At 51.5% G+C, this 16,710-nt stretch overlaps 1 protein-coding gene and 1 long non-coding RNA gene across 2 annotated transcripts in view; one reads left to right on the plus strand and one right to left on the minus strand.

Moving 5' to 3' along the window:
* Nucleotides 1–1,464: 1,464 nt before the first annotated feature.
* LOC116667541 lies at nt 1,465–4,435 on the minus strand. Its single transcript, XR_004324363.1, has 2 exons — nt 4,229–4,435; nt 1,465–1,660 (listed from the first exon to the last, which is right to left on the minus strand). It is a non-coding gene; the product is annotated as an uncharacterized LOC116667541 (long non-coding RNA).
* A 61-nt stretch (nt 4,436–4,496) lies between these two features.
* The window catches only part of SAMM50 (SAMM50 sorting and assembly machinery component), a 30,808-nt gene continuing 18,594 nt past the window's right edge, over nt 4,497–16,710 (plus strand). The window contains exons 1-7 of the mRNA XM_032492397.1: nt 4,497–4,691; nt 8,628–8,738; nt 9,783–9,884; nt 10,666–10,753; nt 13,629–13,735; nt 14,225–14,355; nt 14,591–14,678. Coding sequence (XP_032348288.1) covers nt 4,671–4,691; nt 8,628–8,738; nt 9,783–9,884; nt 10,666–10,753; nt 13,629–13,735; nt 14,225–14,355; nt 14,591–14,678 — 648 coding nt within the window. The 5' untranslated portion in view covers nt 4,497–4,670. The remainder of the gene's footprint in view (nt 4,692–8,627; nt 8,739–9,782; nt 9,885–10,665; nt 10,754–13,628; nt 13,736–14,224; nt 14,356–14,590; nt 14,679–16,710) is intronic.

Below are 16,710 nucleotides of genomic sequence, written 5' to 3' on the forward strand. Positions count from 1 at the left end.
GTCTCTGCATCCTTTGCAAGGAGCCACAGTTTTGCTTTCCTTCCCTCACAGCCAAGCTCCTTTAAACTCTCCTGCCAGCCCCCACCACCAAGGTTTACGGTCCCACTGCCCTAGTTGGCCCTGCCAGGCTAGGTGGCCTCCACATGCTCTGTCCTGGACACTGAGGGCCAGACCGCCCCCCTTCCCAGATCCCTCTTCCTCTGGGACCCTGGACTCTGCTGACTCCAGCCTGGGTACCAGGCTCTTCCCCAAGGATCGGATGTGCCTGCTCTGCCAAGTGTGCACAGCCACTCGTGGGAGGCCTGGCTCACACACCTGGAGGACCCCGGGTCTGGCTTGGGTGAGGGCCCACTCACCCCTCTACCTACCCCTGGCTGGCTGCCCAACAAAATCCGAGGAACCAAGATGCACCCTCTCCTCCAGCTGGTCCCGATCCCGCTGTCTCCACCTCCACTTACTATCTCTGGAGACTGGCCCCTGGTCAGCACGCCCACACTGCCATGGGCCACAGCAACAACTTCCTGGCAGGGTCTGGCGGCCTGCACCTGCCTCAGGCCCAGACCTGGTCATTCCCTCCCACACCGCCAGCACAGAGAAGCTGCCGTCCTCCTGCCTCCCCAGGCCACACCCTCCCGCACATTTCTTCCACAGTACCACCAGCAGCTCGGACCTGGTCCTTGTCACCCTGCCGCACACCCTGGGCCTCCGCCTCGTGCAAGCACCTGGTGCTCTGTCCTCTCACTGGCCCACCTTTGCTCCTCAGATGTCAGGGGCTGGGGAGACGGGTGATGGAGGCGAGCCCCACACCTCAGGGAGAGGAATAAAGAGACAGGCCACAGCCCCAGGGAAGCCACACCATGGGGTGCCTCAAACTAAGAGTCAGGGTGACCTGAGTGGGGACCCATGAAGACCCAGCACCCCTTCCTTGTGGCCTCTGAGACTTGGGGTTTCATGTTACGAAGGGAACCGTTGTAGTCACTAAACTGCATTTCTCCATCTGGGGGGCCAGATCAGCACTTCATAAACCACGTGTTCTGGAACACTGGTGTCCCCACAGATGTCACCAGGTGACTCCATCAGTTAGCACAGGCCGGCTTATGCTGTGCTTGCCAAAGACTCCCCGACCCCCAGAAGGTTTACTTCTCACTCGTACTACGTGCCCGGCAGACCTGTCCCAGCCTCGGGAGGGTTGGGGTCAGGGTGGGGAAGAATATGGTGCTCAAAGGTTTCCATCCAGAAGTGCCACCTCTCCCTTCAGCCCCTAATTGTTGACCAAAGATAGTCACACGGCTGGGGGCGTCGGAATGCAATTCTACCCTTTGCCCAAAAGAGGAACACCAGAAATTCTGGTGAACAGCACCACTGAGAGCCGCAGAAAACTTAAAAAACCAAGACCAAAAAGTCTTTACAACAGAAGAAATTCAGGAAATACTGGATTAAAGAAAGAGAAACAGGCATACATGCTGCAGGATTTCTCAGAGCCTTTAATGCTCACGTACACAGCGACTGCCAGGGATGGTGTGTTCGAGGGCAAACCTGTGACTGTGCTCCGGAGGTGTCCTCTGTCACCCTGTACACAACAGGCTCTCAAGTACTTGCATCAGGGCTCTCCTTGCATCCTGCAGGTCAACCTCATGATGTACCTTTTAGAGGAAGCTTACTAGAGAGAACAAGGAGGAAATGCTAGGTTACTCAGTTTGCGGTGTGCCAGGCCCGCGCTTTATTCATGAAGTCCATTCCATTTTGCCTCAAGAACTGCTATCCTCATTTTACAGATGAGAAAAATGAGGTTCATGGAACCAGCAGAATGGATTGTGACTGTGTCCCAATTGTGTGATTTGTGCTTAAAATTTGCTCAGTCTCTTTGGAAATCTCTGTCCAAGTTTTCACACCCAAATCAGCCTTTGAGTCTGAGCTGGAGGTCAGCGAGACCCACAAAGGGTCTCATTTTGGTAGCCAGAGGCAGGTTTCCTGGGCCCCAAGAGCTGGGCATGAGGGCACTGAGCCCAGGGCACGCGGTGTCTTGCCTGGTAACAGCTGGGCACTGTTTTGAATTTCTCTCACTCAGATACCTGGTAAGTAGCCTGTTATGTACGCCCCACCCATTTCTAATACTGCCCAAAGAGGGGAATCCAGGCTCAGAAGGCTTCTGAGCCATCATCCACTTCGCCTCCTCTCCCCAGTCCCTGGAAAATGTGGGCATTACTCAGAGGTGGCCAAGAGCCAGATGGTGGGAGGGAGGGAGCCATGTCACACTCTCCCATGTTTGGGTCCCACCTGGATATAGGGTAAGTCACTCACTCTCTAGGCCTCAGTTTCATCCTCTAAAAAAGCCCACCTTCCTGCGATGGTTAAATAAGACCATTTATGAAAAGCGCATGGCACGTGGGTATAGGGACAGCTAGTCCTTGCAGGGGGTGCTCCCTCTGGGCCAGGCACAGCTTTACATCTATTAACTCACTGACCCCTCAGAACAAGCCTATAAGGCAGGTACCAGTACTACCCACACTTTACAAGAGGAAACTGACTCAGAGAGGTACGTGCCTTGCTAAAGGCCACACAGCTTAGTAGTGGCAGAAAAATGGCTGAACCCAGCCAGCAGGTCTATCAAGCCAGCTCTCACAAACACTAAGTAGGAGCTAACCTGATTGCGATCCCCTGGCAGGTGGAGCTCCAAAATGCGCTCAAAAGCCTGCAACACCCAGGACCCTGTTACTTCCTAGTGTGAAATATAAACCAATTTAAAAAAATCTTTTGTAGAACTGGCAGAATCCTTAGCAATCTCATCCCATTATTTTACAGTGGAGAAGAGTGACAAGAGGATGTGACCTGCCTGGGTCGACAGCTAATGTATAGCCCCTTTCGTCCTCAGCTCGCAGCCCATGCTTTCCTTCTGCCTCTTGAATCCATGCCCAGTCCCAGAAGTCTCTCCCCCGGAGGCCTGGCCCTGCACACCTTTCCCCTTTCCCGGAGGCTGTCGTGCCTGTCTTGTATCACTGCTCTGTATCCTCGTCCTGCACTGCTTGCCGATGCCCTGCCTCTGCCTCTTCCCCACTTCCCCACTGCTGTGCACTCCTTCCGCCCGTTTCTGGCCAAGTTTCTTATAAGCAGGTTAGCAGACCTCTGTCTTCAAAGACTTTAGTTACTAGTGATGAAGTAAGACATGGATACAAAGTCTTTTTTTAAATGAGGGATTCTTAAATCTAGTGGGCAAGAAACAGCACCCCCCACCCCCCGCCCTGACAACAACAGAGTCAATCTAGCAGGCAGAAGAATGCCCTGGCATACTTTTCAGAAATTCAGATCTCCAGATTCTACTTTCCAGAGGTTGACTCAGTAGGTCAGGGCTGAGACCCAGGGAAGTGCATTTTTAATAAGCGGTGTCTGTCTAACCTAGCCTACAGTAGGGGAGCAGTAATTCAGCAAATATTCACCGAGACCCTGCATCATGCCAGGCACTGTGCTAGCCTCTGGGCTCATGGAGTGAACCAGACGGACTGGACTCCACCTCCCGGGAGCGACAGTCCAACTGGGAAGACCGACAAGGGGTGCAGTGAAGGAAAGAGAGAGGTCTGGAAGGAACTAACTTCTTTCCAGGCAAGAAGGGGAATGTGGTCTTAATATTTACCCCAGAGATGCTGGAGGATTAGGGTGCTGCTACTTAAATGGAACAGGGTGTCAGTGTCTCTAGGAAGGGGTGGAAACCTGAGTCCACGTGATACTGAAAATCCTTCTCTCATTGTCTCTGATTTGTTTCTCTCAATGCATTTACCACAACGTGACTGTTATTTATCATATATTGTCTTTTAAGGGGGTAAAGCTGTTTCCACCACGGAAACGAAGCCCCGGGGCTCTTGCTCTCAGATGTGAATGGCCCCCCTGCGAAGCCCTGGGTGACACTCACTGACATTTATTGGTTGCGGCTGGAAGAATAATGGTCATTTACTCACTGCTCACTAAGTGCCCTGCCCTGTGCTAGGCATTCTGTGTCTCACGCGTGAGACTTTTAATCCATCCCTGCGAAATACATAAGACTGTCACCTTTATTCTGGCAACGAGGAGCCTGAGCCCCAGAGGTTTCAGTGACTTAAAGGGCCCGTGCGGCCAGCAGGAGAGGAGCAGGGCGCCAATTCGGATTTGGGCAGCTCCAGACGCTGAGTGAGACTACGGCCGGCCGCCGTGGGAGGTCCGCGCGTCGCGGGGGCGTGGGCATACGCACCGCACTCACCCGGACGAGGTGTCGGGAGGGTTAAGGGAGAGACATGGGTGAAGCCCCGGCGCACCCACCACCTGGTCCGGTCTCTCCCAGGGGCAACTCCGGGGCCAGCTTCCAGCGGACTCTCACGCAGGCCAGCCCACCACGAGACAGCAGCTTCGCGGGCACCATTGAACGCTCGGCGCTTGAGACATCTTTGGGATCACAGGCCTTCCCGGCGTCCGCATGAACATCCGGGTCACGGACTCTTAGGGGCCAATGAGCGGAGGCATCGCGAGCCAGGGGGCGGGGAGAAGGCGGGGCATCATGGCCTCCCCCAATTCTCCGCGTCCGGGGGCTTGTGGGTGTTGCACCGACGTGTAGTTCCGCCACCGAGCACCCGCCCTCTGCCCTCATCAGCCGAACCTTGGTGGGGCCCAGCCAGCTCTGGGAGGCGGAGGCCAGAGAGGGAGCCATGGGGACGGTGCACGCCCGGGTAAGAGGCCCAGCGACCCGCGAGCTGCGTGACCTCTGGGCGGGCGCCGCGGGGAGACGCTCTCGCGGCTGCGCTTATGGTGCCCTGGGGAGGGTGCGGCGGGGTCCGGAGGCGGGAGCCGAACCCAGCCGGGTCCCTAGCCTGAGGCGCCCCAGCGCGGGGCCGTCGCGGGCCGCGTGGAGAAGGCCGCAAAGATGCTGCCAGCGGGTACTGCAGACTTCCTAGTGGGAGACCGATACTCGAAGGAGGCACGTGATTTGCCCAAGGTCACTCGGGGAGTGGCCCAGAAAGGACTAGCGGACTTTCCGTGATGTCCTGGAGCAGAGTAATAAGTTCAGTCTTTAGCGGTTTCGAGCGTCTAATCTCTTTACTGGTCACCTTTTCCAGCCTCTCCCGCTCAGCCGCTACTGGAGTCTTGCTAGACTCCTAGAGCACCAAGTGTCTTCTAAAGTCTTCCAACCCACGTCATCTAGGAGCCCTCCTTTCTCCTGTTTACCGTGCAAAGACGAACTTCGCTATGCTTTAGTTCTTCCTTTTAAAGTGGAGGCAGTAATAGTACGTACTCACCGGGCTGTTGGGACGATTAGAAGACACAATGCATATAAAAGCGTTTGCTGGGATGTTTGGCGCCTGCCCAAACGGCCTAACTGCTCTCCTTGGTCGTAATCTTAACTGAGGCCCAGAGAATGAGTATTTGACCGAGGTCACACCGTTGGAACCTCAGAAGGTTCTAAAACTCAGACCTCCTGAGTCCCAGCCCTCAACACGAATTCTCTTTTACAACATGGGTTGTTTCAGTTGCCCTGTTCATAAGTCTTCAGCCGTTCCCCATTAGCTTCCAAAAAATTTTAGCACAGACTTCTCAGCCTGGTGTCCCGAATTGGAGTTAACTTCCTTTTACAGATATTTCCCTCAAATAAAACACTGTTCTTCCAACTTGCTCTTTGGGCTGTGCTGTTGCGCGCAGCTCCCTCTTTTATCACTCACCCCCACACCCATCTTTAGTGTCAAAGTATCCCCATCTTTTAGAACTCAGTTCAAGTCCCTTACTACATGAATCTCCTTATCTCCCCTCATTTCCAAGTTTTGTATGTTACCAGCTTCCTTCACATTTTTACTCTGGTGCCTTGTTTTAGCTCTATTTGCATTTTTGACTTATCCTTTTAGATTCGCAGTTTCTGGATGTTAAGGCTGCATCTTACTTGTCTAGCATCCCTTGTAGCACCTTGACAAAGTAAACATTCATTCTTTTATTCAACTAATATTTACCAGTGGTCAACTATGTGCCTGGCACTGTTGGTGCTAGTTGTACAGGGAAAAAAGTCTCACTTTTATTGAGCTCTTTTGACACTAAATTTGCTGCTCCTCTGATCAATGTATTGACAGAAAATGATTTCAGTTCTTTAATTTGACCTTTACACTCCACTAGTGAGTGTTATTTGAATTTTAGGGTCAGAGCTCACAGTAAGAAAACATTTCATATTTGCTCTCTAGTTTATATGTGAAACAAATGTTTTCTGAAACAGTATTTACCAGGAATATGTATTATGTTTTCTTATGTTTTCAGTTTGAGTCTAGTCTTTATCGCTTTAAAGATGCTGTTCATAACTCATTAGATTTATTTCCTGTCCTCTTTCTTCAGTTAGCACTGCCTTGCCCAGTGCTTGGTGCATGGTGTTTAATAAAATTTGTTGACTTACTAGTAGACTAATCAGCTTAAAGATTAGAAGCTAGATCCAAATATTTTTTAAATTCATTTCACGAACTACTTATCCAGACGATGGAATGTAAATTCTCTGAGGGTAAGGATCTTGGAAGTGCTTGTCACACAGTGGGTAGATATTGGGTGAATGAATGAATCTCTGTGCATGAAACAGTTAATTTTAGGACATCAGGCTTTAGTGCAACTGTAAAGACATCATCTCTTGAACTTAAAGTCTAAATTTCAGATTTCAGAATGCAGAAGGATCTGGCAGGTCTTTGATGAAGCGTGTTTCATGCTTTGTGATTTTAGGAACCGTAATGGAATTTTTTTTTTAGCATAACAGAATATAAACTTTATGCCAGACGAAATGTATTTGCCAAGCGTTCAGATTAAGAAGAATGACTATGGGCAAATATTCTTAACCGTAGTATATGTATTTTGCATACACTATCTGGACAGCTTTAATATGCTTTTTTGCACTATGTGGACTTAAATATTGAGAAAGCGTGTACATGAAATGTTGCAGAAAAAAGTTCCTATTTTAATTTGTTTATATTTTTGAGAAATAGAATAATGATTCCATTTTTTATGTATTACACAACAAAAGTGAAATGATAATTATGTGAAATAAATCCTGTTTCTTTGCCCAGCACTGTCTTCCCCTTTTTACTTATGTAAATGTCCCACTTCAACCACTGAGGGAAGGGTACTCAGTCTGTTTTATTCACAGCTGCATTCCCTACTTTTTTAGCCTGGTGCTCAGCATACAGTAGGCACTCAGTAGATATTTAGTAAATGTAAGAACAACAAGAAAAAACACTCACTCATCTATTGCATAAATATTTGAGTACTTCTGATGTGCCCCAGCAGATAAAAATAAGAAAAAAAAAGTATGTGCAAATGTCATAAACTTGTAAGAGGTGTCCCTGTGAGGGAGGGGCTGATGCTGCCTGAAGAAGCCAGGCATGGCTCACAGAGGAGATGACATTGAAGATGTTTCTTTAAACTCCTTGCGAGGCTCGTAATGCTGGGCAGAGAGAACAAAGTGTGCACAGACACGAATGCGAGGGTCAGGGGAGTGGTGGGGGTTGAAACTGGGGTGGCAGATGTGGGCTGTGTGGTGGAGTTGCTCGCCTGCCCTGCTGAGGAACCTAGATGCACCCTCTCCCCGAGGGCACTCGGAGGACCATCAGAGTCTTTGAGGCAAAGGATGGAAAAGAGGACATGGTACTGTCAGGTCATTGCCTTTCCAGAGAACCAGCGACATTATGGAGGATGTGCTGACAAGAGGCTGTTGGATAGTCCAGGAAATAGGTGACAGTGGCCCAGAGTCCCTGTCACTCCACGTGCTGCAGAAGCCAAACACTCCTGTGCGCTTCAGAGGTGCTTATTTGTAGAGAACTGGCTGGAGTGAGGAAGCAGCCTGATAGTAATGACCATAGGTTTCCCCACAGTCGCCTGTTTGCACCATCACCTGGTGCCACACTGGACTTTCTGAATCCACTTCCAGGAGTGTCTGGGAAGTCCCTGTGGTTATGCAATCATGTGTATAATAAATACGTAATATCAGACATGTAGTATTATATGTACTGTTCTATCATTACGTCTCCATAATTGCTGTCATGGAACCTTTATTCAGAAGATGCTTGAATGCTTTTGAGACAATGTCAGCTCAGATTGAAGAAAATGACCTCTTCCTGGCTGGCCCGTGTTATGAGCATATGCCATTCCCCTTAATGTGTGAATGAGACCTTCTGAACCTAAACAAAACTCTCAGGGTCCAGAAAAATAATTTTTAGTAGTTTGGTTTGTCAGTGTAATCCTAGAATGTATCCAATTTTGATTTTAAAAATTAGGGTACTTTCTATCACAGGAAAGGAAATTTTTTTTTTTTGTCTTCAGATGGGGCTCAAGTGTACAGAACTAGATTAGGTATAGCCCTCAGTTTATGACACGGTCATCATAGGTTTGTGCCTGACCCTTTAATTAATTTTCACCTTTGTTTTCCGTATTAACCACACACTGGGCAGCAGGGGGCTCACTGCCGGCTTGAGGCTTGTACGTCAGCAGGAGCTCATGCTGCCCATGTGCGCCCCACTCTGCTCCTGCCGCCAGCGCCAGAGGGAGCCCCGGCACTGAGCTGTCTGGAGCACCATCTGAAGACAAAAAGGAGAGATTTTGCTTTTTTCAAATGTAAGTCCATTTATCTGTGGTTCCTTCTTCCCCTTCAGAGTCTAGAGCCTCTCCCAGCCAGTGGACCTGAGTTTGGAGGATTAGGAGAAGAAGCTGAGTTTGTTGAAGTTGAACCTGAAGCCAAACAGGAAATTCTTGAGAACAAGGATGTGAGTATCCTGTGGAGGCTCTGTTTTGTTGTGGCTGGAAACACTTGCGCCGCAGGCCTCAGGCCGCAGGGAAACGGGAACCTGTGGTGGCGCCTGTATCAAAGACAGGTTTGCAGCCAGCTGCATTTTATAAGGACTGGTGGCTTAGAAAATAGTTTCTGATTTTCAGAGAAATAGTTTTTCCTCGGTGATTATTTAAGTGAGAAGTTTAAACAAATTTTTGTATTTATGTTTTAAAAAAACACCATTTCAAAGAGACTCAAATTGTGCTTAAGTTTATACTTTGTTCTCTGCTCCCAGACAAAAGACCCTGGGTCTTGAATGAAACTTTTTAAAAAACTTTGTAGCCTTTGAAATGGAATACAGTTGAAGAAATGGCAGGACATTTTCATTAATTGTTTAATTAAGACCTTCTCACCTGTGAGTCCTGCATTTCCCTGACACCACGATCCCTCCACGATGTCTCTGTAACTCACTGCCATCTGCTGGACGATGCACTTTGCCTGTTTCTACTTCCTTTAGAATATAAGCTCCACTGAGACAGGACTGTTTATGTTTTGCTCACTGCTGTGTTCTCAGTGCTTAGAACAGCACTCGGCTCACAGGTGATCAGTGCATTTCTGTTGAGTGAATTGGTTAAGCAGACACTTGTAGATGAAGATGACAGATGCGGGCTCTTGAGCCAGCATTAACCATGCCAGACGCAAACCCACCCAGGATCTCTGGCCAGATACACACGGTTACAAGTCATCCAGGGACCAGGGCTTGGGGAGCCTATGGGAAGGACGTGGAGGGGACCTCTGCACCCTCCGGGGTTTAGGGCTGACCTACAGAGACCTTGCAGGCCTCGTTCACAGGAAGTACAGACCTCACGAAGGGTAAGCTCCCGGGACCAGTTTTTTGAAAAGGCATGGAATTAAGAAGTATGGATCGTTAAACGTGAACACAAATCTCTGAAATTAATTTTAGACATTTGTCTTTAGCCTCAGTGCCTAATCTCTCCTGCCTTGTACTTAATAATCTGTGTCCCCTTGTCACATGTAGGTGGTTGTTCAACACGTTCATTTTGATGGACTTGGAAGAACTAAAGATGACATCATCATGTGTGAAATCGGAGATGTTTTTAAGGCTAAAAACCTCATTGAGGCAAGTGCCCTCTCTGCTTGGCCTTCTTTCTTGTTTCCTTCTGAAGATCCTGGGAGTGTCTGTCTGCTCACTGAGTACCCCCCCCCCCAGCCTCTCTGCTGATGACTTTGCCCTGCTCCCCTGAAGGGAGCTGAACCCCCTCACTTCCCAGATGCCTCCCACGAGCTTAGATGTGTTTGCCTTAGATGTGTCACCCTTACCCTGGAGAAGGAGGTGTCCTCTTTTCCAGGCTGGCCCCTCCTTGTGCTTTTCCCAGCCACCCAGCGTCGTCCTGGGCGCTGACGGTGTTGAGCGCTGACTCCTTCCCCGGCACCCTCAGCGCTCTGGTGCACTGCCCTTCGGGGCCCTGAGCTGCCCAGGGGGGCGGGCTCTTGATAGTTACCCTCTCCCGCCGTCTCCTCGGGCCCTTACGCCGCTGTCCACCAGTGTCTTTCCTGGGCTGCACCGTCTTCGTCTCCTCCATGGGTTCCTTCTGCCCTTGGAACCACGTCTGCGTGCCTGGGCAGTGTCACTGGCAGCTGCCTTGTGCCCAGGTCCAGCTGGCTCCTCTCACTCCCCGATTTACTTGGCCTTTGTGGTTTTTTTTGGAAGATTAAAGTAACCTTTCATTAAGTCATCTTTTGACTAAAGTAACTGCTCACAGGTCTGGTCTCAGTGATGCTCTCTTCTTAGGGCTCAGCCGCCTGGCACCACGTGCTAAGCCTCCAGTCCGGCCTTACAGCCACCGTTTATGTTTCTGTATCTCAGAGAACTACATCCTCTGTTTTTCTCTCTCTTCCAGGTAATGAGGAAATCTCACGAAGCCCGTGAAAAACTGCTCCGTCTGGGGATATTCCGACAAGTGGATGTTTTGATTGATACGTGTCAAGGTCCGTATTGTGGTGTAGTTTGTCTTTGATTTGCCTCTCCCTCCCTCCGTCCTCCAGGGACACAGAAGCTGTTTGTGTGGCCAGACATAGAAAGCTCCTGTGGTCTCAAGAAAGAAACTGAATTTTTGTGTCAGGCCAAGGGAGGACGGGTGAGTTTGAAGATATCGTTGCCTGAGCACCCCTGGCTGGTACCAGGATTCCAGGAAGGACCCCGAAGGAGAGAGCCAGGCTTTCTTTGGCAAACCCCCCACTAAGGTGTCCGAAAGGGCCCATGGGCAGACTCCACCTACATGTGTGTTTTAAAAGGAGGTGGGCATAGGAGTCAGATTTCACTTTTTGTTTTTATTCATTTGGTCTCAATTTAGTGTTTATTCTTTCATTCCTGAGACCTGCTGTGGGGAGAGACAGCAGCAGACAAGGCATTGTCTCCTCCTGAAGGAGCTTCTGGTCAAGTGGGGCAGGGCGGGGGGACAGCACGTGGTGAGATGTCGTGCCACCGGGGGTGGGGGGCACTCAGCGTCTCTTGAGGTGGGGTGGAGGGACGGGGGATCAGAGAAGGTGTCCTGGAAGGGGCGATCCATGGCTGGGACCTGGAAGGTGGGTCTGTGTTCGTTTGGGGAGCAGGGCTGGTGGTGAGGGGAGGGATGGAAACGTTCCAGAGAGAGAGAGGGTTTAATAGGCCCAGTGGCCAGAGAGAGACAGCGTCATTGGATGGACCACAAGTGCCTTCTAGCCCCAGAGAGCAGATGTGGGGATGAGTGTGATGGAAGAAAAGGCACTAGTGATGGGGAGACCAGGTCGTGAAGGCAGGTGGGTGGTGGTGGACTTTATTCTGGATTGAGTAGACACCCACTGAAAAGTACACGTTGGAACGAATCAGTGAACAAGCGAACTCTTGAGGATTGAGTGGAGGATAACTTTGAAGAGATGTAAATGAAACAGTGTATGAAAATGCTTGTAAAAATACAAAACGCTGTGTAAATGGAAGATTTTTACTATTTGAAATATTGACTCATCTGTGACTAGCAGAGACCCCAGACAACAGAGGCCTGGGCTAGAGGGAAGTCTCTTTTGGTGACAGTTGGGAAGCCACCTGGGGCTGGTGTGTTTTTCCCCCGGTGCTGGGCACTTACCGTCTCTAGAGTCCCCTGGTCGCTGTGAAGGCAGAGGACCCGTCCAGCATCCACGTTCCCCATCCCAGCCTCAGGGAGGAGGAGAGGAGGGTGAAAGGGCACACTGCTCTCTTTAAGCACCTGTCCCCGGTGCTCTACACAGCACTCCCCTCTCATCCCATCGGCCAAGACCCACGTGGCCAAGGGAGGCTGGGAAATAAAGTCTGTGAGGCCATGTACCCAGCTAAGTCTCGAGGATGCAATTACGAGTAGAACTGTGGTCCTCAGAGCGTGGTCCCGGACCAGCAGCTCAGCTCTCACCTGGGGACCTGGCAGAAACGCACATTCCGCTGAAGCGGAAGCTTTGGGGCTGGGGCCGGCAGGCTGCCACGACGAGCCGGGCTGCTGCCTGTGGTGGTGCCAGTACCGCAGACGCCCTGGGACGGTGCCGGGGGACCGCCGGTTATCTCTGCATCCTCAGAGTGACGGCGGCAGTAACCGTCGTGCCTGTGCTGAGCTCTGCGCGTGATTCCGTTGGGTCCTCATGCAGACCTGGTCAAGTGTCATGGTTATTCTTCTGGAAGAAGTGTTTTTCAGCTAGGGAAAGAGGCTCAGAGAGGTTTAAGCAACACGCCGCTGGTCAGACGAGTGACTGAGTGGCCCTGTCCCTTCCCCGGAGTGCTCTCTTGGTGGCGAGTCTTGGGTGGCACGTAGTTAGCGCTCTCCGGTCTGTTGTAAGTGTGACGGGTCCACTTCTGCGAGCGGCCCTCCACCCTGGCTGCACGTGAGAACTACCCGAGAGCTTTCACAAGGAATGGTTCAGGACAGTGCAGGTGTTCTGTGTGACACTGTAGTGGAGAGCGCTCGACATCATCCGTGCGTCAGACGCTGCGGATGCGCAGCACCAGGAGCGGCCTCAGTGCGGTCGCCCTGGAGTTAATGATGTGCCACATTGGGGCAAACATGCCACACTAGTGCAAGGTGTTGCTGAGAGGAGGGATGTGTGTGAGGGTGTGGGGAGGGCGTACATGGAAACTGTGGGACTAGCTCTGTGCTTTCAGCTCCGTTTTTCTATAAACCTAAAACCGCTCTAAACGATAAAGCCTACTAATTAAAAAAAAGATAGTGCCAAGGCTCCACCCTGACCAACTGAGTCTGGGTACTTGGGAGCCCGTGCCTGAGCGCCTGCGAGTCTGACAGCTCCCAGGTGCGGCTCATGTCCAGCCCCCACCTTTCTGTGAGAGGCGCTCAGCCCTGTGCCCCAGGGCCCGCAGCAGGGAGGAGGCACCCCAAGGCCCCCACACTCCCAGCTTGAGGAAGGATAAAACCACTTGCTTCTGACACCTGTATCGAGTTTGTTGCTTCTCCGTCAGGGTTACTGGACCCCCTCTTGTCACATGAATTCCTCGTTTTAATGTCATTTGAATTGAGGCCCCAAATAATCTCAAGGACCACACTAGTAGGGAACACGTACCTTTAGCAAATAATACGTGTTTTAAATAATCCACTTCTGGTTACTCCTTGCAGCTGCGTCTGACTGTTTGGTATCATTGACCACAAACCAGACACGGGTTTTTGGTGTGGAAATGTGGTGTGATTTTATGTGGGCGTGTTACTGAGCTTTAAAATAGAGCGTGTTTCCCACAGGAGGTTGTAAAGTAAGACGAGGCTTCAGTTTGCATTTTGTCATTTCTAGTGGTGGGGCCGAATATGTAACTACACATTCTAGCTGTCTTTATTGTTTAATATTTTCAACTTAATAGGCGATGATGCGCTTCCAAATGGGTTAGACGTTACCTTTGAAGTGACGGAGTTAAGGAGGTTGACGGGCAGCTACAACACCATGGTCGGGAACAACGAAGGCAGCATGGTACGGTCCAGCTCCTCTCCTGCCCGACAGTGCAGCTTCCACTTGTGAGCTTGTCAAACACGACTGTGCTCCAAAAACCGGCGGTGCTTCCAGAGCTCCTTCATGCCCCTTAATCTTTGTTAGTAGGACATCCCGTAGTTCTCGGGACTCTTCCTGGAGCTGATTATAACATGCTTCGCTATAAACGTGGGTGGTTCAGGCCTGATTCGAGGCTATGAGATGTACTAGTTTCTTGTTTAGGTTCCCCTAAGCCCCAAACCCATGCAGTTGATTTCTCTGAGCTTCACAGCTGGCAGGTTTAGCCTGCTCTCCAGTCCATCAGGTGTGTGCGCTCAGTGAAGGCGCGCTTTAAAGAGTGAAGCTGCAGGTGAAAGCAGGTCCTGGTCTGTGTTCTTGTCCTGTTTCTTGAGTCCCTGAGCTAGCACAGTTCTTTCTTAGAAGTTATCGTTCCTTCCGTTTAAACCACTGCCGTTTTTCCTTTCCTCCCAGGTCCTTGGCCTCAAACTCCCTAATCTTCTAGGCCGTGCAGAAAAGGTGACTTTTCAGTTTTCCTATGGAACCAAAGAAACTTCGTACGGCCTGTCCTTCTTCAAACCGCAGCCCGGAAACTTCGAAAGAAAGTAGGCAGCCATGCAGCTCATTGAGTTCAGTGGCCTGGTTTAAAAGTTAAAGTAGATGTCTTGTTTGTGAAAAGAAACTTGGCAGAATCAGGTGACGCTTGTATAGTGTCACAGCAGTGCTGTAGATTTCCTCGTGAAGATGAGCCCCAGAAGTGTGTTTAAATCTGTTGATTTAAATGTGTGCAGGTTACAATCACCGCTCCAGCTTTTCAAGCTCTGTCCCCTTGTCTCCTAGTTTCTCTGTGAACTTGTATAAAGTGACTGGGCAGTTCCCTTGGAGCTCACTCCGGGAGACAGACAGAGGGATATCCGCCGAGTACAGCGTAAGTGGCTTTGCAGTCATTCCGTGCGTGCACTTGAGCGAGAACGAAGAGCCCATTTAACTGATTCCCAAAGACAGAAGGAGGGGCCGGGCTGGGAGCGCACAGACTTGGCTGGTCGGATGCTTGGAGCTGCAGGCACGGTTGCCGGGTCACCCTCTGCTCTCCGTCCTCCTGTCAGCGGTCCCCGCTGGGCGCCTCTTCACTGGCCAAGGGCACATTGCCAGGGCCGGAGAGTGACTAACCTCCACCGTGGCAGCTCCTCTGACCCGGTCGGATTTCTTCCCTGCTCCTGACTTCCTGTAACGCCACCTGTTTGCCCTTCCTCGTCTGTGCTAAGATCGATCGCTGCAGGTAGCCATTGAAGGTTACTTTAGGTTACCGAACGCTTTCAGTGTTGGTTTACGCCTAAGTTTCCTTCTAGCAGGATGAGACGCATGGAATTACTATCACTTGACCACTTTTAGGCTTTATGGTGAACCCTGCTCTTTTTGCCTTCCTTTCTGCATTCATCCCTGCTCCCTCTCCTGTTCTAGGCTTTAGTTAATGAGGAAAGACCTTGAGACACAATGCCGTATAAAAGTAAGCTCCCAAGTGTGGTCTCCAGACCGGCAGCCTTGGCCTCACCTGCAGATTCCTGACTCTGCCTGACCTGCTGAATCAGCATCTCCAGGAATGGGGGCAGGAGAGTGTTTCTGCCCGATCCTCCTCCCCTCCCAGTGATTCTGGTCTGAGAGCCCCGAGTGCCTGCCTGGGCCTGCCTCCCGCTGTGTGCTCGGCGCCCTCTGGGCCCTTGAGACACTACAGCCACTCACCCTGCGCACCCTCGCAGCCCAAAGTCACGAAAGCTCCGAGCGCTCTGAGGTAGCCCAGGAGGACACAGCTCAGGCACAGGCACGTGTGCCCACTGTCACCTCACCGTGTGCCACCCTTCCCTGTGTGCAGGGAGTAGCCCTCAGACCCTCCGCCCTGTGCAGGGGTGCGGACACCAGCACCTGGCGGACGTTCTCTTCAGCCCCGCCGTGCCGCAGCTCACAGTGGCCACCAGCAGGGTGGGCGGTTTCTCCCCAGCTCTCTCCCCCGTGTCCCTTTTACCTCTGTCTCCTAAGCCATTTTTAAAGAGCAGACGCTAGCAGAGTAGAAACACCTCGTTTGTCCACACAGCATAGAGATGAGAGACGTCAGGAGTGCTGGGATAGGCCCGGGGCGGGGGGCAAGGGGCCAGCCCTGCTGTGAGAGCAGAGGTGCTGGAGGAAGGGACTGCATCCTTCTCACCTGTGTCCTTGGTGTCTGCACAAAGTAGGGGCTGACTGTGCAAGCAAAGTGGTGCCGCCTGGTCCCTGCCTCATCCTCCTGGTGGGAATCCAGAGATGTAGAATGTGTCTGCTCTGAGAACAGGGTTTCTCTTGTTAAGAGGCGCCTTATAGGAAAGGAAGAGGTAATTTAGGTCAGCTCTGCCCCCTCCGTGGGCATCTGGGAGAATAGCTGAACCTCTGGTGGCCCTCAGGGCAGAGATGGCAGGTGCACAGGGCTGCTTTCCCACCATCTGCTTCCCCGGGGCCCGGCTCGGAGCCTTGTGGGGGCCTGACAGGTAATCGTGCTGAGATGAGTGCCCCCAGGTTCTCACCCTGAAAGCCAGCTGGGGGGTCTGGGCCGTCAGTTCTCTTGCAGGCCTGAGGGCTATAGAACATGCCCAGCGTGGGGCTCACTCAGGAGACTGTGACATGCCCTGGCTCCCTTGTAAGAGTTGCATCACGCTTGTGCTTCCTGAGACACCAGATAATGTCGTTCACTGTTCAAAAGCAACCTGGTCCTTTCTCTGAGATGGAAATCTAAGATGGGCTGGCCTGTTCTCGGGGGGAGGGTTCAGGCCAGGAGGCAGGTCCCACTTGCCCGGACCCAGAGCCACTTGCTTCAGGCCTCTGCCTGCGGAAGGAAGCTCGTCACTCGGCCGTAACCTTGTCTTACTGCCCTTTTCCGGGAGCTGATGTGGGGCATGTGGGCCACCCAGCCTGGCGGCAGACAACCAGGTGGG

Source organism: Camelus ferus, chromosome 12 (assembly GCF_009834535.1).
Source record: "Camelus ferus isolate YT-003-E chromosome 12, BCGSAC_Cfer_1.0, whole genome shotgun sequence".
Classification (NCBI taxonomy): Eukaryota; Metazoa; Chordata; class Mammalia; order Artiodactyla; family Camelidae; genus Camelus; species Camelus ferus.